This window comes from Myotis nattereri, assembly GCF_964212035.1.
Source record: "Myotis nattereri genome assembly, chromosome: 1".
Classification (NCBI taxonomy): domain Eukaryota; kingdom Metazoa; phylum Chordata; class Mammalia; order Chiroptera; family Vespertilionidae; genus Myotis; species Myotis nattereri.
Window position 1 is genome coordinate 227,036,423 of NC_138075.1, and position 21,757 is coordinate 227,058,179.

Here is a 21,757-nt window from a genome sequence, read left to right on the forward strand (position 1 = left end):
TGGTATCAGTTGTAGGTATACAACATACATGACTTGAGGTATACATGGGTACTGTGGAAGGACCACCACGGTGAGTTCAGGTAGCACCCGTCAGCGCACAGACACAAGGATTGCTTTCTGGTGAGAACTTGCAAGAGAGGCTCCACGACACAAAGTGTGTGCGTTAGGAGTCGCCTTCCCAGTATCAGAGACGAGGAAACCCAGCCTCAGATGTAAGGAAACTTGTTCAGGGTCACCCAATCTGCAAGCAGTGGGCCGAACGTTGCCAGCTCTCCTTTCTCTATCATGAGTTTTATGCTGTAATTTTTTCCTGTATTACAAAAATGTGAACGTGAAAAGGGCCGGGTTAATTGTGAGTTCTGGTTGAACAGCGACAGCTCACATCCATCCACGGCATTGTCCCCGTAGACGAAGCATGTCAAACTCAAAGGCTAACACGGGCCACATAAACAAGGCACGCGGCCCACGGAGTTTGACACGCTTGCTGTCCAGTGGTGCTCAACCTTCTGGCCCTTTAAATACAGTTCCTCATGTGGTGACCCAACCATAAAATTATTTTCGTTGCTACTTCATCACTATCATGTTGCTACTGTGATGAATCGTCATGTAAATATCTGATATGCAGGATGGTCTTAGGCGACCCCTGTGAAAGGGTCGTTCAACCGCCAAAGGGGTCGTGACCCACAGGTTGAGAACTGCTGCTGTAGACTGAGGCAGCCACGCAGCTGAGCCCTCCCGAGGATCCTTGAGTCCCTGCTCCAGCCCGTGAGCTGGGGTTTGCTGCTTTCATTCCCCTGTCACAGGTGTGGATGCCCAAGTGCAGAAAGATGCAATAATGGCTCGGGGCCAAGCAGCCCAGAGCAAAGGGGCTGGGACACCTGCCGCTGACCCAGGGCTGTGCTCCTGCCAGCTCACTGCCCCAGGAGGGCGGGTTGAGCATGGGCTGAGGGCCAAGGAGGACAGTGCGAGGGAGTGGCCGCAGCGTGGGAAGGAGGCCTGGAGCCGGTCTCGAGCTGAGTCACTGAGAGAGGTGGTGTGTGGTACCTGAGGGCGCAAAGGCCAGGCATCTGGGTGCCACAGCAGAAAAAGCCCGGCCCAGTGGCAAGGATGCTGCTTGGCACGCCACCTCCCTGCTGCCAGGCAGGGGACCTCTGAACTCGCCTCCCAGCAGGGTTCTCCCGGGGGTGGGGCCCAGATAAAAACCAGATGATAACAGGTGGCGCCTGCATGATAAACGGCAGGCAAAAGGGCCTGCGCTGGACACTGAGGGTTTCAGCTTAGGCCTCATTTATAAAACAGGATGCTCTCTCTGGGAGATTTCTGGGTAGGTATGGGCGGTTTCTTGAGAAAGGCGAGGCTCTGGCTGAGTTTTGAGGGAAGAGAATGTCGGAGCCGCAGAACGAGGGAGGAGGAACGCAGTCCCAGCCCAGGGCTGGGGTGGGGGTGGGGTCTCAGGAGGTGGGTGTGGGACAGCAGGGCTGGGGATGGGTGGGCAGACGAGACCCAACACCCAGCTTCCCGTGCAAGACAAACAATCTTCGCTCTTGGCAGTAATGTCACCCAGGATAACAGTGAGACTTTCAGAGGCTCTTAGGCCCCTGGAGAGGATGGAGAGAGGCCTATGGGGTCCCCCAAAGTGCCTGACTCTGCACCCATCTAATTCCATTGTAGCGCTCCACCTGCAGAGAGAAGTTCAGATTTTTCTTCCCAAGAGGAAATGGTGGTTTGGCATGGTGCCAAGGAGGCCTTCCAGAATGATCTTTTTAAAATCTGACATCTCCCCATCTCTGCCACCAACCCAGCGTCCCGGCCCCGTTCTCCCGTTTTCCCACAGCACCTGTCACAGTCCATCGCCCTGTGTCCCTCATGCATGTGCTTGGTGCTATGGTCTGTCTCCCTCCCTAGAATGTAAGCTCCATGAGGGCAGGAATTTCTGGCTGGGAGTCATCACTCTCCACCCCAGTGCCTAGGACAGTGCCTGGGCAGCAGGCTCAGTCAGTGTGTGTGGAGTGAATGAAGGAACAGGTTCCACGTGGTTACAGCTCTCTGTGTGTCTGTCTCCCTCCTATGACTGTGAGCTCCTTCCAGGAGGGACTTGATCTGTTTCATTTCTGTGTCTCCAGCAACTAACCAGCAGTCTCGCCTGGCTCTTAGTAAGTCCTTAGGAAGCCTTTTTAAATAATCTATAATAGTAAAAGCATAATATGCTAATTAGACCAGACGTCCTTCCAGACAACCTTCCAGACGAAGCCTGGTCTGTGAGGGAAGCCCAGGTCCCAGGTACCAGAGGGAAGCCGGTGCTGGCAGTCAGGGGAAGGAAGGCCTACTCTTGCACGAATTTCATGCATCGGGACTCTAGTAAATGAATAAGAGAATGAGTGGATGGGTGGGTGGATGGATGGATGGATGGATGGAAGGATGGATGGTTGGATGGATGGACAGATGGAGGGGTGGATGGATGGAAGTATGGAAGGATGGATGGATGGATGGATGGATGGATGGATGGATGGATGGATGGATGGAAGGATGGATGGTTGGGTGGATGGACAGATGGAGGGGTGGATGGATGGAAGTATGGAAGGATGGATGGATGGGTGGATGGATGGATGGATGGATGGATGGATGGATGGATGGATGGATGGAAGGATGGATGGTTGGATGGATGGACAGATGGAGGGGTGGATGGATGAATGGATGGGTGGATGGAAGGAAGGATGGACAGGTGATTTCTTTTCTAGAGGAGAGTTTGCTTGGCGAAATGCAGCAAACAGGTGTCCATGTGTGGCCTGGCCTGTGGCTGCTCCTGAGGTTGGAAGGTTTAGAGTCCCACGAGCTCATTTGGGGCTGGAGGAGTTGAACAAGGTGGTTGAGTCCAGCTAGCCAGGGCAAAACAGTGAGGTCAGTGGGGGTGTCAGTCTTGACTCTGCCCCACCCTTGCTCTGCCTCTTTGCCCCTCACCAACCTGGAGAGAGAACTCACCTTCCCTGGCCTGCCCTCCTCACGCTGTGGCACAGAGGGCATCCTCTGCTGGCTCCCCTGTCCCCTCCCCAGCAGCTGCTCCTCAGGAAACAGAAGGAAAGAGGCCTGGCGCCCAGAGCACTTGTATTTGCTGTTTTGTTTCTCCTCCCTGTCCCCTTGCCCTGACCCAAGCTTTGTCAGACCCAGAAAAGTAACTGCCCACCTCGGAAGGCTAAGGTGCTGTGGGTGTCCCCACTTAGAAGAGTTGTCACAGGGCCACAGAAAGGACAGCTGGCTGAGCGAGGGGTCCTGGGAGCAGGTACTGGGTCAGTGCTCCTGGTAGCAAGGAAGGTCCCCTCAGCATTCCCCATCCTTGGTGCAGGGCGTGAGGCAGGGAAACAGTCTTTGCTGCCTTAGGGCAGAGCATCAGCCTGAACTCTGTACGCACAACCTCAGCTGGGAAGGTGGGCCAGCAGCTGGGGCTCCAAGGTCAAGTGGATCTCAGAGAGTTCATCCATCTGGCAGGGAAGAGGGTCCTTCATCTTGACCCTCAAGGTAAGAGCCAATATAGGCCACAGACTCAGAACTCTGTGGAGCACAAAACCCAAAGGGACCCATGATTCTGTCCATTTACTTTTTCTATTTATGTTTCATGACCGTGTAGGTGTAGGTGTAGGTGTAGGTGTAGGTGATGATGGTGGTGGTGATGGTGATGGTGATGGTGATGCTGATGGTGATGGTGGTGCTGATGGTGATGGTGATGGTGAAGGTGATGGTGATGGTGATGGTGATGGTGATGGTGGTGCTGATGGTGATGGTGATGGTGATGGTGATGGTGATGGTGATGGTGGTGCTGATGGTGATGATGGTGATGGTGATAGTGGTGGTGATGCTGATGGTGGTGCTGATGGTGATGGTGATGGTGAAGGTGATGGTGATGGTGATGGTGATGGTGATGGTGATGGTGATGGTGATGGTGGTGCTGATGGTGATGGTGATGGTGATGGTGATGGTGATGGTGGTGCTGATGGTGATGATGGTGATGGTGATAGTGGTGGTGATGCTGATGGTGGTGCTGATGGTGATGGTGATGGTGAAGGTGATGGTGATAGTGAAGGTGATGGTGATGGTGATGGTGGTGGTGGTGATGTTGGTGATGATGGTGGTGATGGTGGAGGTGATGGTGATGGTGGTGCTATGAGGGGCAGGGGCAGAGGCAGGGAGAAGAGGCAAGAGGCCACGGTAGTAGCTCAGACTCGGGTGGAAGAGATGCTTTTGATGAAAAGTGGTCAGATTCTGGATGGATCTCAGGATTAAGTTGGGGTGAGGAGAGTGCGAAGAGTGGCGATGCCATTTACCTGGAAGTTAAAGATGTAGAGGAGCAGGTTTGGAGGGGAGCAGGGGCGTCTAATAGCATGGGGGGGGGGGCGGGTCAGCATACAGATGGGATGGGAGACCCTGTGCAGTGAGTGCAGAGAGAAGAGGGGGTGGGAGAGGGGAGGGGAGGAAGAGGAGAAGGTAGGGAAGGGGGAGAGGAGAGGGTCCCACAGAAGATCGTGGAAGGAGGCCAGTGAAAAGGGAGAGGACCGGGCAGGAGCTCAGTGAAGTAGCTCCCATGAACCTGAGCAAGTCTAAGGAAGATGCGAGCTGGCCAGGATCCAGTCCACAGCCTTTCCGTCGACATCCAAACCATGTGCCCAGTCTCCCCGGGAATCCCAAGGTCATTAAGGCCCGCGTAGGGCGGCCAAAGCCTCCCGCAGGATTGTTAGTCAACTCTGGTCTAGCCAAACAAGAAGCAGGGAGGAGCTCTGAAGGAGCAGCTAAGTATAAATATTTATCCTGGACACGCTCAATTTCATGAATGATTGACTTACCGGTGTTAAAAATAGGGCCCATTCACGAGCCTCTGCCAGGTGTTGGTGTTATGTCCACACGTTATTCCTCCTCCCACAGGGACATATTGTCATGCTTGCGACACGGGTAAGGCAGCTGAGGGCAACGGAGTTGCTCAAGGTCACACACTGGTTGGTGGCAGTCAGGGATGGAAGCTGAGTCACACTGGGGCCAAAGCTGCGTCCGTCCCGCTAAACCACGCTGATGCACGGGCGGAGGGTCTGAACCCGGGCCAAAGGGTCTGACTCCAGGAAAGCCATGGAGGCGTTAAGCAGGGTGCGTCGCCTGGCCTGGTTTTTGCTGTAGGAAGTCACTGGAGATGCCGCTGGATGGAACCGTCCGGGGGGGGGGTGGGGGGGTGAGCAGGGACAGCTGTCGGGAGGCCATGGCAGGCAGTCTCCCAGGTGACAGAGGATGTCATCTGCCCGGATAGAACTGAGAGCAGAAGCGACGAGAGTTTTGATCATTTGGACAGGCACTAGGAGGGAGTCTGGAGGAAGGAAAGCGTCTTTGATATTTGGGGGGCTGGAGGGGCTGGAACATGGACATCGGAAGTATAGTTTAGGACCTGCTATTTTCAGGACGCTGCTTAGCCACATGGGGGCACTGACTGGAGGGTGGACATGTGCATCTGGACCTGGAGGAGAGGTCTGAGCCAGAGGGACAGAATTGGGGGTCAGCAGCATATCATTGGTTTTAAGGCTACTACCCATCTGGATGAGTCACTCATGGGAAGAGTGTGGGTAGAACAGAAGGGGGGCTTTGGGCTGTGTCCTGGGACCCTCCACCACGAGGTCTGGTAGGCGAGGGGAGCAGCTGAATGGACTAAGAAGGGGTGGCCAGGGAGGCGGAGGGAAGACCGGGCCCGTGTAGTGGCTGCAAAGGACGTTTCTAGGAGGACCCAGCGGAAGAAGAGTGGTCAGCTTCATCCAAGCCGCAGGGGGGTGATAGGACTTGACTACTGGCCACAGATCCTGGGTGTCCTCAACGCGAGTGGTGTGGTGGGTCAAACCCCCGCTGGGCGGCAGCTGAGGAGAGAGCGGAGACAGTGGGTTCCCTTTGGGAGATTTTGCTGGAGCAGAGAGTGTGGGAAGCAGGTGACCACAGGAGGCCTGGGGCCAGCAGACGTGTTGTTGTTTTTAAACTGAGGTGAAACTCCCTTACTATCAAACTAACCATTGTATTTGATTTGTTAATTAACCATTTTATTTTTTAAAATATATTTTTATTGAAGTCAGAGAGGAAGAGAGAGGGAAAGAGAGATAGAAACATCAATGACGAGAGAGAATCATTGATCGGCTGCCTCCTGCACTCCCGCTCTACTGGGGATCAAGCCTACAACCCAGAATTGAACCTTCGACCTCCTGGTTCATAGGTTGACACTCAACCACCAAGCCACGCTAATGAACCATTTTAAAGTGAACAGTTCAGTGGCACCGAGAGCTTTCACAGTGCCGTGCAGCCACACCTGTCTAGTTCCCCAACATTTTCACCATCCCCCAAAGCAAACCCCTCCCCCATTAAATAGCTGCTCCCCTTCGCACCCGCCCCCAGCCCCTGGCTACCACTCAGCTGCTTCCTGCCTCTGTCGTTTCACCTGAGCATTCCACTGACAGGGAATGATGAAACAGGTAACCTTCTGTGTCAGGCTCCTTTCTCTTAGCACAATGGTCTCAAGGTCCTTCCACGTTGTTGTATGTATCAGATCATCATTCCTTTGTGTGGATAAACCACAATCGCTTATCCTCTCCTTAGCCAACGGGCATCTGGCCTGTCCCCGCCTCTTGGCTTCTGTGAACAGAGCTGCTGTGAGCATTCGTGCACATGTGTTTGTCTTGAACACCTGTCAGCAGGTCTGGGTGTGCACCTGGGATTGGAGTCACTGGACCACATGGGGATCCTGTGTCTAATTGTTCAGACACCACCCAGCTCCTTTCCACAGGAGCTAAACCAGTTACATCCCCACCAGCAACGTCCGAGGGCTCCCATTTCTCCACATCCTCACCTTTTTGGTTAGTTTGTTTTTATTGGTGATATTCAGACATTTGTGTTCCTAGCCTGGAACAGAGATGGAGACATGGATGCTGCTGCAGAGAAATAGGACAGTTGCTGGAGAGAAATTCTAGAGAAGGTGGGAAGGATGAGCCCATGAAACCCAGGCGTGGGGGGCCTCCAAAGTGGGCAGTCTGGATGCTGGGCTGCCAAGAACAAAAGAGAGATTCTCTGAACTCCAGGCCCTGGGGCTCCTGATGGGGGTGTCCTCTGGGAGGAGCTCTCCCGCAGTGATCCCTGTCAGGCTGGCAGAGTGGGTGGTCTTATTTTATTTTTTTAAAATATATTTTTATTGATTTCAGAGAGGAAGGAAGAGGGAAAGAGAGATAGAAATGTCAATGATGAGAGATGATCATTGATCACTTGCCTCCTGCACACCCTCTACCCGGTGGAGCCAGCAGCCTGGGCATGTGCCTGACTGGGAATTGAACCCGTGACCCCTTGGTTCATGGGTCGACCCTCAGCCACTGAGCCACATCGGCGGGGCATGGGTGGTCTTACTTGAAACCTCAGTTCTCATTCACAAGCCGTTCTGCTTCGGGCAAGTGGGCTGACTTCCAGAACCCAGGTGTGCTCCGCCATAGCGTGGGAATAACAAAACGTCAGGATTTGCCTTTTGGAGTAAGTGAGGCTACTTACAACCAGCACCTGGCAGATAGCAGGTGCTTATTGAACGTAGTCCCCTTGCCTTGGCTCAATCTTCTGCCCAGTCTCTGAATTACCCAATAGATGTAACGGGTGTGCCCCTCTCAGCATCCAGCAGTAAGATGGCCACACAGTAAGTGCTCTGTAAATATTGGAAAAAGAATAAAGATCCAAGAATAAAAATAATGATCAAAAAAGAGATTTCCCGCTCTAACCAGTTTGGCTCAGCGGGAAGAGCACCAATCAGCCTGCGGACGGAAGGGTCCTGGGTTCGATTCAGGTCAAGGGCATGTACCTCAGTTGCAGGCTCCTCCCCGGCCCGGGCCCTGGTCAGGGCCATGCAGGAAGCAGCCAATCAATGTGTTTCTCTTACATCAATATTTCTCTCTTTCTCTCTCTCTTCCACTCTTTCCAAAAAATCAATGGTAGCCGAAACCGGTTTGGCTCAGTGGATAGAGCGTCGGCCTGCGGACCGAAAGATCCTAGGTTCGATTCCGGTCAAGGGCATGTACCTGGGTTGCAGGCCCATCCCCAGTAGGAGATGTGCAGGAGGCGGCTGATCGATGTTTCTCTCTCATCGATGTTTCTAACTCTCTATCTCTCTCCCTGCCTCTCTGTAAAAAATCAATAAAATATATTTTTTAAAAAATCAATGGAAAAAAATATCCTCCAGTGAGAATTTTTTTAAAAAGGGGATTTCTCAATCATAATAGCAACAGTGAATATTTACTCGGTGCTTGCGACAGGGCAGGCATTGCCACAGGCAGCATCTCATTCAATCTGCACATGACCTTGAGGCGAGTCCTCCGCTACTTCATAGAGCGCACGTGCCTGGTGTGAGGTGGCTGGGGAGCGGAGGGCCAGCGCTGAGGTCTGACATTGGACCCCAGGCTCCTTGTCACCCTCGGACACTGTCTGTCCGGATGCTGCAAAACCAGCGGTTGAACAATCCTGGCATCAGAGAGCGATTTACTGCGCCTGAAAATGCAACCAAGTTCAAGTTTGTGCCGCTCGCCGCACCACGGCCAGTAAGGCGCGTGACAGGTGTTGGGGAGGAAATTCGGAAAGGATGGTGGATGAGCCTCCCAAAGAACCGCTGATGAAAGCGCAGATTCAGGCTTTCTGTCCGTCAAGGGGAGGGGACGCGGGAGGGACTGAGGTCAGGAGGGGACAGGATCTCGGTCATCGAGCAGCCAGCAAGGGCCGGGAGGCGAACTTTGTTCTTGGGCAACAGATTCCAGTTGCTGTGGATTTGGTCTCCGTGTTCCTATAAACCTTGGACAAACACTCGTTATTGTGGAACACACTTCCTTATCGCCCCAGGGGAGGCCATTCCGAGCAAGGAGCTGCGTTCTGTTTTGTCCTGTTTTTGTTTCTTTTTGTAAAACGTAAGCAGACTTCCTCCGATGCTTGTTATGTCTGCGTTCAAGGATAAGCAGCTAAGCCAGTGGTTCTCAACCTTGGCTGCACATTAGAATCACCTGGGAATCTTTTTAAAATCCTGATTTCTGCTCTAGCTGGTTTGGCTCAGTGGATAGAGCGTCAGCCTACGGACTGAAGGGTCCCGGGTTTGATTCCGGCCAAGGGCACATGCCTGGGTTGCAGGCACAATCCCCAGTGAGGGGCGTGCAGGAGGCAGCCGATCAATGATTCTCTCTCATCATTGATGTTTCTATCTCTCTATCCCTCTCCCTTTCTCTCTAAAATCAATAAAAATATGTTTTTTAAAAAATCCTGATGTCTGGGCCTCATCCTCCGGAAATTCTGTTTCTTTGTTACTAATGTTGTGGCCCCACCCCATAACAAAGAAACAGAATTTCCAGAGGATGGGGCCCAGAAATCAGGATTTTAAAAAGATTCCCAGGTGATTCTAATGTGCAGCCAAGGTTGAGAACCGCTGAGCTAAGCAGGAGCAAGTGCCCTAAAGGCTACGGAAACGAGGCAGGCCGAGCAAGGTGCAGTCGGAGAGGCCAGGCCGTTCACCGGCATAAGGAGACAGCGAGCGCGAGGCTGGGCGGCTGCGTGGGCACAGGAGGGTGGGCACCAGCCGGGCATGTGGGAGGCTTGAGAAGATTGGAGAGCAAGGCCCTTCCTTGCCCAGGGCACCTCCATCTGGGTGCGTTTGCATTGCCTTCAGCACAGCTGACATCCCCGGGCACAGGAATGCCATCTCACCGGTGTGTGGCTTGTCAGACCTCTGAGGCGGGTTGATAAGGGCATCGCGGGCAGATGTCTCCCAGGGCCCAGGTGGCTTCTCCCGGTTCACCAGGCCCACCCCTTGGTCAACATGAAGGCGCTGGGACACGAGATTAGGCAGGGAAAGGCTGTCCGGAGGCTCTCAGTCGATGCCCGGGGGATCGGATGGCCTTTTCCATGTTCCCCACACAGCCTGTCTCCCAGCATCCCTCTCCCGTGCTGGGGGGACTCCCGGGCACCCATCTTTCTGTGCCCCACTTCCCACACCCCACCGCTCTCTGGGCAGCTGCCTTGGCTGAGCCTGGACTGGCACCGGCTGCACGGGCGCACTCTTGGGTCCCTTCTACCGTGTCCGCCTCTCCAGCCCTCTGTCCCACAGGGTCCTGAAGGCTTAGCTCGTGCGCATCACTTCGACAGGAGTGATGGCTCTCGTGTTTTCTCCACGACTGACCGTCCTCCTGCACCCAGAGAGGAGACGTTAACCCCTCCTGGTCCTTTGGGTTGAGGGCTTGACCAGCCTGCATTCATCAGTGTCCTGCATGTCATCTCACCTGACCCTCCCCACAGCCCGGCATGTTGGTCCTATGCCGGTCACAGCTTCACATCAGCGAGAAGGGACCCGGCACCCAGGAACGTCAACCCGTTAGCCGGCAGGGGCTTAAGCGGCCAGGACACCTCTGCCGTCAGCTCCGGGTCCAGAACTGGCTGACCCGAACCTGTGCATGTGTGTTAATCATTTATCGCTCGTCCAGATAGGCCTCGCGGCCTGTTTACAGCAACAGGAGCACTGGATGCCATGTAATCATTAACGCTGTTGTCTTTCACAGCTTCCCAGGTTTATATCTGATTTCACCGGGAGCCGGTCTGTCTGTTTGCTCTTTAGACTGGGACAGGCCAGCGAAGCTCGGGGACAGGTAAGCCACGCTCCCTCGCAGTCCTGGATCGGCTTGGGGGACGGTCTCAGGGGGGACTGGGACCCCTACGAACAGTGAAAGGGGGGCCTTGAAAACGGAGGGACTTGGAGATCAATGTGGTGATGACGGAGATGAGGAAAGCACGTGAGTGCCTAGCGTGGTGTCCGGCAGATGCGAATGTAACAATGACATTGGCCGTGAGCAATGCCGGCTATTCTTCCCACGGCTGGTGGCCCGGGCTGTAACCTCCCGCCACCCACCCTCTCCCTGCTCCCTTCCTTCCTGCCCCTTCTCTCTCTCTCTCTCTCTCTCTCTCTCTCTCTCTCTCTCTCTCTCTCTCTCTCTCCTGCTCCGTTTTCCACATTCCTTTCCGTTAGCTCGTCTTGGGGTCAGCCATAGCTCCATGCCAAATCAGCAGAGAATGAATCTTGAAAATGAAGAGTCAGGCCCCAGCAAGTGTCACTCAGACCAAGCGCTCGGGGACCAGGGTATGTACGGCGTTTCCTGTTCAGGGGTGTCCGCCCGCGGCTTTGGAACCTGGGCTTTGCTCAGGGCAGTGGCGCCCGGCCCTGCAGGGAAGTGGCCACCACTGGCATGTGCCGGGTGTGGGAGAACAAGGCCCGCTGATGTCGCAACCTTCTGCGGGGTATTGATGAGTCAGGGCCCATCCTCTGCCTTGGTCCTTTTACATAACACAAGCTAGTACGTGAGGGTCTGACTTCAAGCCACCGGGATTCAGATCCGAGCTCTGTGACGGGTCGGTGGGTAAAGACACTTCGAGGCTCACTTGCTTTATTCCTTTTTTCTTTCCTTTTCTTTCTTTTTTGAAATGTTTTGATTGATTTCTAGAGAGAGGGGAATGGAGAGGGAGATAGAAATAATGGCTGCCTCCTGCATGCCCCGCCCTGGGGATCGAGCCCACAACTGGGGCACGTGTCCGTACTGGGAATCGAACCAGTGACCTCCTGGTGCACGGGTCCACGCTCAATCCCTGAGCCCCACCAGCTGGGCTCACTCGCTTTATTTCGAACAGGACAGGCCACGTGTCAGACACACATGGTGCCCGTGAGGGCTTCATTATTGGGAGAAGCGGCAGTAGGAGTAGCGGAGGTGGTTCCCTAAGTATTTAACCCCTGGGCGGCGCCCATCAGATCGCCGGGAGCAAGGTCTGCTCTGGGGAGCTGCTGGATCGTGGTGGCAGGCGGGCACCCAGGGGCCCGGGCCGTGGGTATCCAGGCGGTGAGTACGACAGCCCTGTGCCTTCAGAGCGGGCCCGGCCACACTGCCAGGCTCTGGCGTAGGATTAGGGCTGAAAAGCAGCCATGTTGGCATTGTTACTGTGGATCAAAAGGACAGGAAGCTCGAATTTTCAGAACCTCGTTCCCGAGCTTGTATTTACTTTGTTAGGCTATGTTACTTATTTATTATTCTGTTGAAACCTTAGAGCAGTGGTTCTCAACCTTGGCTGCACATTAGAATCACCTGGCAATCTTTTTAAAATCCTGATTTCTGGGCCTCATCCTCCGGAAATTCTGTTTCTTTGTTACTAATGTTGTGGCCTTACCCCGTAACACAGAAACAGAATTTCCGGAGGATGAGGCCTAGAAATCAGGATTTTAAAAAGATTCCCAGGTGCCGAAACTGGTTTGGCTCAGTGAGTAGAGCGTCAGCCTGCGGACTGAAAGGTCCCAGGTTCGATTCCGGTCAAGGGCATGTACCTGGGTTGCGGGCACATCCCCAGTAGGAGATGTGCAGGAGGCGGCTGATCGATGTTTCTCTCTCATCGATGTTTCTAACTCTCTATCTCTCTCCCTTCCTCTCTGTAAAATCAATAAAATATATTTAAAAAAATAAATAAAATATTGAAAAAAAAAATTCCCAGGTGATTCTAATGTGCAGCCAAGGTTGAGAACCGCTGCCTTAGAGCAGGGGTTCTCAACCTGTGGGTTGCGACCCCTTTGGCGGTCGAACGACCCTTTCACAGGGCTCGCCTAAGACCATGCTGCATATCAGGTATTTACATCACGATTCATAACTGTAGCAACATTACAGTGATGAAGTAGCAACGAAAATAATTTTATAGTTGGGTCACCACATGAGGAACTGTATTTAAAGGGCCAGAAGGTTGAGAACCACTGCCCTAGAGAAACAGGTCCAGAAAGGTTAAGTAACTTCCTCCAAGTCACACAGCGAGTGAGCAGTAGGCCCAGGATTTGAAGCCGCGGCTCTATGCTGCCTGGGGCACAAGCTCTCTGCGCCTGGTCATGCTCAGCTCTGTGAGGGTCGCTATGGGGGGTCTCAGACCGCTGCTGCCCACGGCTCCCCTGGGCAGTGGGGCCTCACTGACTTCGCAAACCCCGTCCTTTCCCCGCTGGCCTGGGAACAGATGGGAAGCGGGGGACCCCGGAGGAAGCACAACCCACCACCCACACACCTTCCCGGTGCCCAGTTCGTTCCCATGTTTTCTGGGAAGAACGCAGCCTCTCCCCACGGGGCCGGGGTACACCTCCCATCTCGGGCTCCGTTCTGTGGGTTCTTTATGTCGTTTGGATACTGTCTCCTCCTTTCTAACCCCCCTCCCTGTTTCCTCCAGCTCGGCCTCCTGAGCCATTTCTCACCCCCACCTGCTCCTTCCCGGCTGGGGCTCTGTAGGGCCCCTCTCTTTCTCCACACTCCCTGGCGACCTGACCCATCCTCCCACGCTGTCCACTGCCCTGGATCCCTCCCAGCACCACTCTGACTCCTGCTGCCCGAGCGCTATGTGCACCTGGTGCCTCACAAATACTCAGCCTCCCACATCTCTTACTGCCCGGCCTCCAGCCCAGGGAGCGATCCTGTCAGTAATTAGACAGCGAGGACCGCCGGGCGTCCCTCCAGGCCTGTTTTCTAAACGATGCCTCACCTAATGGGAGAGGATGATGACTACCTTGATCGGTTGATAAGGAAACAGAACTCAGGTTCCTGCAGGGCCAGGGCGTGGCATGACTCCGGGGGATCTTTAGTGTCACCTGTGCAAATGGCACTCCCTGGAGCTCCGCGGGGACAGCCTTTAAGCTGGGTGGGAATGCAGGCCTAGAGGCAGGCGGGCGGGCCATGGGTGCCCTCCTCCTGGCTCCTTTGCCCCAGGCCCTTGGTCGGCAAAGTGTGGCTCTGGAGCCACATGCGGCTCTTTGGCCCCTTGAGTGTGGCCCTTCCTAAGCCTTAGGAGTACACTAATTAAGTTAATAACAATGTACCTACCTATATAGTTTAAGTTTAAAAAATTTGGCTCTCAAAAGAAATTCCAATCGTTGTCCTGTTGATATTTGGCTCTGTTGCCTAATGAGTTTGCCGACCGCTGCCCCAGGCCATCCCATCTGACCCCAGTCTGAGTTCTCCCTTCCCCTCTCGGGCACCCCGCCCATTCTGTTTCCCAGGCGCCTCTGGGGCCAGGCACTGTGTCAGACTCTGTGGACAGAGAGGTAATCCGCTGTGACCCAGTGTGAGGAGTATATCGGTCAGGGTGGCCCAGGAACAAGGTCTTTGTATCTGTACGTTAGATATAGTGATGTGTATAGACAGAGGGAGAGAGAGGGAGAGAGAGAGAGAGGGAGAGAGAGGGAGATTGGCATTTTAAGGAATTGGCTTGCTTAATTGTGGGTGCTGGCAAGCCCCAAGCCGATTCGTAAGCCAGCACAGAAATTCCAAGATGCTGCCGTTTTCACGTGGGAACCACAGACAGAATTTCTCTGTTGTTGTCTCAAGGCCAAACTCCTTCCTCTTCGGGCACCTCTGTTTCCACTTGGGGCCTCCAGGCGACGGGAGGAGGCGCCCACAGTATCACGGCGGGTCACCCGGTCTACTTAAAGTGAACATCCCTCGTTTCTAAAAACCCCAGCGACAGCTTGCCTGCTCTCCAGGTGCCCAACCACAGGCACAGCCTGGCCGAGGGGACCCCTCCAGAGAACCACCAGGACCAGGACGCGTCCCAGGCACTGGGGACACAGGAAAGCAGTCAGCAGGTCGGCCCAGCTCTGGGGGCTCATGGGACAGGCTAGGGGAGGCCGGGAGGAAGCAGCTCAGATGCGCCAGAGGGGCAGGGCCCAGAGCGGAGCTGAGCCGGGAGCCATGCAGGCCAGACGGGGAAGGAGGACAGGACTCCGGCCACCGGGCAGCTAGAGAAACACCGAGAGCCCGAGGGGGGGGGTCCAGCGAGCTGAGTGTCCCTGGGGGGTGCTGAGCTGAGTGTCCCTGGGGGGTGCTGGCATGAAGCAGGTGGCGTTTCGCAGGGGAGAGCCTCGAAGGTCCTCAATAGCAGCTCGCCCAGCCACATTCCCGCCAGGCCAGAGCTGACACTGGGCCTCGGAGCTCCGGATTCTGTAAGAGCGGTATTCTTTCAGAATTTTACCTTTTTTTTTTTTTTAATGTCTCACAAAACAGCAGAATATACCTCTGAAGACAGGAGGCAAAATAATGCTAGCTCTGTGAATTGTCTCTTCTTCTCGTGCAAATCAGAATTTTACCTTTTAAATCTTTTTGGCTACTTGAGAACATAAGGGCTTAATTCTTCAAAAAAAATTTTTTTAATTAAAAGAACATGTAAAAACTCATTTTTCTAGTTGTAGAGGTGGGTGCTTTTGTTTTGTTTTTCCCCAGTGTAGAAAAACTGTAGAAAAATGAATACCTAAGAGGATAATTGGCTAAAATATCACGGCCAAGTGGGAACAGCTGCTTCAAGGACGCTTATTTTCTGAGCACGTACAGCTGTGACCTGTCCACTGCTGGTCTGTAGTCCAGGCAGGACCCCGCCTGGGACATGCCGCTCACACCTGCTTGCCGTGAGCCATCTGCTTGCCGCTCACACCTGTGTGCCTGTGAGCCGTCTGCGTGCCGTGAGCCGTCTGCGTGCCGTGAGCCGTCTGCGTGCCGTGAGCCGTCTGCACGCGCTTCCCAACAGTCTCTCCTAGCATGTAAGCTCCACGCAGGCAGGGCAAGGGCTGCCTTCTCGAGACTGCATCCCCATCACCTGGATGCTAGGGGCTTAGTGAATATTTGTTTACTAAATAACTGAATGTATAAATATTTTGCTTTAAACTTAATTTGGCATTTAAAAGTCGCATGGGCATAGTTTAAGTACAGATGTTGTTTTAGGAGTGGCTATTCAGCCCGGCCAGTGTGGCTCAGTGGTTGAGCATCAATGTATGAACCAGGAGGGCACGGTTCGATTCCCGGTCAGGACACATGCCCAGTTGTGGGCTCCATCCCCAGTAGGGGGTGTGCAGGAGGCAGCTGATCCCTGTTTCTCTCTCCTCATTGATGTTTCTATCTCTCTCTCTCTCCCTCTCCCTCTCCCTTCTTCTCTGAAATCAGTAAAATGTATGTTTTAAAAAGAATGGCTATTAGGAAGTACATCTACTTCCTAGTTAGTATGTTGACTAATGTATATTCTTTCATAGATCTTCCCCTTCTTGTCAAGTGAGAGTAGTCCTGAGTATTTCCTCAGGACAGTAACGTTCTCTCACGTCAGGTTTAAAGTGCTCCGTGCATTTTTATCCTGGGGAGGTACCGTCATTCATTTAAACTTCCCTCTTCCATATCTTTTTCCTATTGTGAATGCCATTTTTTCTAACATGAAAAAAAAAATGTTTCCATGCCATTTCTGGCTGAAATCTTGGTGCACATTTTTTACTGTTTCAGGGTGAGCTTCTACAAACGGAGTAGTTGGGCCGAAGGGCCTAAACATTCCCAATCTCCAGAGCAGCTGCCCCATCCCTTAGCTCTGTCTGCCAGGGATCCAGGTGGCAATTTGGGCAACTGTTTCCAGTTGAACAGGGGAGGGACCACTTCGTTTTAACTTCCCCGGCTTTTATTTTCACATCTTGGGGACAGGAAGTCTAGTGTTCACAAGATGTGCCCATCGCGAGAATGACTGTGTGGATGAGAATGTTCTGGGAGAGGCCTGAACTTAAAAGCCATCCAGCCAGCATTCCAGACACAGACGTAGTCACCCAACCATCTCACAATGGAGACACGGAGGCCAGAGAGGAGCAGGGGGTGCCCAGGAGCAGGGGTCCCCCGTGCGGGTGTCTCCACCAGCGCTCCTTGCCGACTCCCCTGAGTTACCTATCACTGGCAGCAGGAGTCTAATGGCTGCTTCCTTTTTCTTCTTCCTCAGGAACAAAAAAAGCCCAGTCCCAAACCTGAGAAAGAAGCCATGAAGCTCAGTGACAAGGACCCGGCCGCTAACAAACAAAGCGATTTGGAGGAAAAGAAATCGGTCAGTCCTGGCTCCCTTACCTCTTACCGGAGCGCCTGGGGACTCAGGGGCTGTCCCTCCTTGGCCCTCCCGCCCCGGGGACATGCAGGCTACGTGGGGTCAGGCCAGGGGACAGAGGCTGCACGCAGGGTGACATGGGAAGTACCGTGAAGTGTATGCGGTGAGGCACAGGCCTCAGGTGGCTTGCACTGCGGTTGATAAAAATCCTCTCTGCAGGTGACCTTCCGGATTTGGAGGGGGGAGGTATCTCATTCCAGAGGTCATTTCTCTAGATCAAGGGGACACTGACATGGAGAGGGATGATGGCATCGTCCTTCAGGATACACTGTAACCGGTCCCCCACCCACCACAGGCCCAGGTCACCGCCCCCTCCTCCAGGAAGTCCTCAGCACTTAGAAAGCCTCTCTCCCCCTCCTCAGGACTCCCTGAGCCCTCTCTCCAAACCAGATGCAAAAACCAGGAGCCGGTCAGCACCCTCTCTGTGCTGGACCTTCACACCCGGGGTTCTCATTCGCTTCTCCCGGCCACACTAGGGTGAAGGCATCGCCACCCAGATTTCACAGGCGATGAAGCGAGGCTCGGCGAGGGCTGAGGCCACTTGTCCAAGGCTATGCAGCCAGTTCAAGGTGGAGCTGGCCTCATACCTCCACCCGTGTGTGCCTGGTCTCCTGTGATGGGTGTGGGAGCTACCAGGACTCAGGGGAGAAAATGTCCACGTTTATATGAAACCTTTACTTAGCAGGACAAAGATCAACATGCATATTGGCCAGACGGCCAGGGAAGTGTGAACTGGGCAGCCTGGATGCCATTCTCCTCACCTCACAGGTGTGAAGGGGAGGGCCACCTGCCAGGCCATCCAGAGTCCTGCTATAGACACTCCCTCCAGGTAGTCACCGTAGGCTTTTCTCAGGGCTTGTATTGGGTTGAGTCATGGCTCCCCTGTGCAGGCACTGGTATGAAGTGCTTGCCTCCCTCCGTAGGCCCCAGCCACACCCAACTATTTCCCTTCCCCTAACACCCTGGGCCTTGGCTCAGTGCCCTCCCACACCCTTCTTGGCCAGCATACTCCCCAGGTTTAGTGGTCCAGGAGCCACCTCTTCCAGGAAGTCTTCCATGATTCAGCCCCAGGTTGGCTCAGTGCTTCCTCTGTGTCTCCCTGGGGAATTCTCAGCCATCATATTACATGTTATAGCTGAGAGTGTCTATGTCAGCATCCTGCTCTGGACCACAGCTCCACCTAGATGGGGGAAAGGGCGCATGGAGGGGGGCAGGGCGGGCTGCAAATCAATTCCAGAAGGGCTGCTTCTCCCCGAGTCCCCGAGTCTCCTTGCGGGATTAATATGCAGAATGGCCATTGCACTGTTTCATATGCTCAGGGAATCGCTAGCCTGACGGTGGGGGCTGGCTCGTCTCTCTGGAATCCTGGTTCCCCACTGAGCGGCTACTTCCCCATGTTGTGCATCGTGGGCTGGACGTTCGCACATGCGTGTGACACGGCAAGCTCCCAGCGGATCTGCGGGGCTCCACGTCTGATCTCAATATGCGCTTTCCATTTATCCCAGTCTGCTGGCTTCTTGTCTGTGGGCTTGAGGCTGCCCTGGCCTCTGGGGGTTCTTTGTCCCCCAAACACGCCTGTGGCCTCAGCATCTGCTCTGCCTCTGGGAGCACAGGGCCAGGGCAGCCTGTCCTGAACAGGGTTTAAAGGTACTTCTCTGACTTGGGAAAGGTTGATCACAAGGCAAATTAACTCTCACCCTGTCCTCATGGGCATGAGGGGTCTGGTCGCTGGAACGCCGCCCCTGGGCCCCAGCGGGGGTAGGCACGAGGGAGGCACCTCCCAGCCCATGCTGAGTGAGCAGGGTGGATAATGGCCCCGTGGCCAATTCTTTGCTTCCTGCAGGTCCAGAGCTGCAGGCAGCCATGCCCATCTGTGCATGCACTTCGTGGTTTCTCCCCGAGCCCCTGAATAACTCTGCAGGACAGTCAGGGCAGGAGCCGTCTCCCCTTTGGCACTTGGAAACATGGTAGCTCAGAGAAGCAAAGCGACTTGCCTGAGGACGCACAGCAGCAAAGTGGCGATTGGCAGTGTGTTCCATACGTGCCAATCGCATTGAAAGAGGAAAAAAGGGGCTGGAGTCAGGCTTGGCTTCCCACCAGGCTTCTACTGCAAAGTCCCTCCATCCCAACCCTCAAGGCAGGGGTGGGGAACCTTTTTCCTGCCCAAGGCCACTTGGATATTTAAAACAGCATTCGCCGGCCAGGCCATACAAAAGTATCCACTTAGACATTCGCCTGCTCTATTTGCCAAACACGTCATCCGCCCACCCCTAACGCCTTGTCAGGGCCGGACCAACGGATTTCTGGGCCTTCGGTGCCCGCGGGCGGACGTTCCCACCCCTGCCGGAGGGAGCCGCCCTGGCTTTATGCTGGTCTCTCCCTCCCTGCTCTGGCCTCCTTAAAGAGGAAAACCCACACCCAGGGTGATCCTTGGGAAGACAGGTTTCCCTTGTTGCTCCAGTTGCGGTTCTGACTTGGGATCAGGGGGGAAAAAATCACTGCCCATTTCCTGTTCAAACAAGAGAGAATTGCCACACTTCCGGCCGGGCCGCCCCTCCCATGGACTCTGCCTCCTGGCCCTCGGAGATGCCCTGGGCACTGCGGGAAGCGGAGCATGGACTCCCGGGAGGAGCCCGGTTCAGCGCCCCTCACATGGGGCCCCAGCCCCCCGGGACTCCCCACGGGGGCCTGGCCGAGGAGCGGGAAGCCAGGTGGGAGGAGAAAGCAGGTAAACAGAGACGTGGGCCTCCATCCCCCCACCCCGCCCCCCCGAGGGCTCTGGTCACAGTGTGGGTGGCAGTGTGTGCCTGTTACTGCCTGCCCCGAGGCCACTGGGCTTGGCATCCCATCCCGGCCACCGGTGCTCCAACCCTGTGGCCAGTGTCCTGCGGCCGACAGCAGCTTCTGCTGGCATGACTGTGCTCATGTAAGGAGACCTTGCTGGGTGGTGGCCCTTTTTTCCTTCCCTGTCGCCACAGCAGGTGCCCTCTGCCCCTGGGGATGGTGGTGAAGGGTGGTGGGCACAGGGGGACATGCAGGGGAGGGGGCTCCGGGAGATGGCTCCCCCTCTCCTCCTCCCCCCTCTGATGGTTCAGACAAGCAGGCGTGGTGGTCGGGGGAGCCAGGGGGGCCCAGGGAGAGAAGGTGCCCAGCACGGCCAGGGTGGGGGGTTAGGAGGCGTGGCATCTGAGCCGGGACCCAGAGGGTGAGTTTACAGACAGCGATGGGGAATGGTGCTCTGTCTGCAGTGCGATTCTGTCCCGTCAGTGAATCCCGTTAAGTTCAAGCTGCTCTTACTGCAGAAAAAAGACAGTCGCCCCTGGGTATGCTCAGGGATTTGTTTAGGACTCCCTCCGACACCCACATCTGCGGATGCTCCAGTCCTTTATATGAAACTAGAGGCCCAGTGCATGAAATTCGTGCACTTGGGGGGTGGTCCCTCAGCCCGGCCTGCACCCTCTTGCACACAGTCACGGAGCCCTCGGGGGATGCCTGACTGATGCCTTTGGCCCTCTCCCTGTAAGCTGGCAGTTGAACATCCTTAGCGCTCCACCGCTACTGTACTCGCCAGTCATGACCCAGGCTTCTGGCTGAGTGGTGCTCCTGCATTGAGCATCTGCCCCCTGGTGGTCAGTGCACATCATAGCGACCGCTGTTTGGTTGATTTGCATATTAGCCTTTCATTATATAGGATGGCGTAGTGTTTGCATATAACCTACCCTCACCCTCCCGTATGCTTTAAATCATCTCCAGTTTACTTATCATACCTAATACAGTGTCCACGTCGTGTAAATAGTTGTTACACTGTGTTATTTAGGGAATAATGACAAGACTGAAAGGCCGTAGTGTTTAGTACAGACATAACCATCATTCAGGTGACTAGGACGTACACATCAGCGACGCTGTAACTTTGGGGGGTTGTTTCCAATCTGTGGTTGGTTGAGCCCACGGAGGTGGAACCCCTGAATATAGAGGGCAGGCTGTGTCCCATCCTCCGTCTCGCCCTCCCTGTGACCACCAGCATCTTGTCTGCAGCAGGCTCAGTGCCTGGAAGCAGAGGGCAGGAAGCGAGATGTTCACCCTTAGAAAGTAAGGCCCCGTCCACTGTCCAGCCTCCGCTGCGGGCACTCCTGGGCACCTGACATAGGACCTTACCTGCTTGGACTCCTTCCTTCCGCACGATATCTCGGGAGGGGGTTTAATATCAGCCCATTTCACAGCTGAGGACCCTGAGTCACAGAGCAGCTGTGTAACTGGGCTAAGGTTACACGGTGATAAGAGCTGGGAGTCAGATGGAGTAGAATCAGATATGAATGTAAAACCAGGAGGTGGGGCTTTCAGGGCGGAGCCGAGGGCGATGGGTCCTAGACAGGCAGGCTCTGGGAGGGAGGACCTTGGGGGGTGTAGCCACGCCAGCCAGGCCTGGAGAGGTCTTGGCACATCACTCGGCAGCCGCCGTTCTGTATGCCTGGGTCAAAGGGCGTGGGGAGAGAGCACAGAAGAAACACCCTTTCTGAACACTCACCACGTGCACACGATACTCTGAACTTCCACATCCAGCAATACAGCCACCCCTTCCACCCTGGGCGGCCCCATTTCACAGCTGGGCAAGCTGAGCCCAGGAACGTCCAGGACTGGCTCGGGTCCCACAGCGGAGTGGTGACCGTCTGGCATGGAGCCCATGCCAGAGGAGGCCACAAGGTGGGCAGAGCAGGGATTTGGCTATTGGGGTCCCTTCAAAGAGCATTTGACCGACATAGTTCCCTGAATTCTGGACTTCAGCTGT

General features: G+C 54.8%; 1 protein-coding gene across 1 annotated transcript in view; it reads left to right on the plus strand.

The window, feature by feature from the left end:
* The first annotated feature begins 10,650 nt into the window (after positions 1-10,650).
* SLC2A9 (solute carrier family 2 member 9) overlaps positions 10,651-21,757 on the plus strand; it is a 51,605-nt gene continuing 40,498 nt past the window's right edge. The window contains exons 1-2 of the mRNA XM_081086903.1: positions 10,651-10,802; positions 16,813-16,914. Of these exons, the coding sequence (XP_080943029.1) occupies positions 16,852-16,914 (63 nt within the window). The 5' untranslated portion in view covers positions 10,651-10,802; positions 16,813-16,851. The remainder of the gene's footprint in view (positions 10,803-16,812; positions 16,915-21,757) is intronic.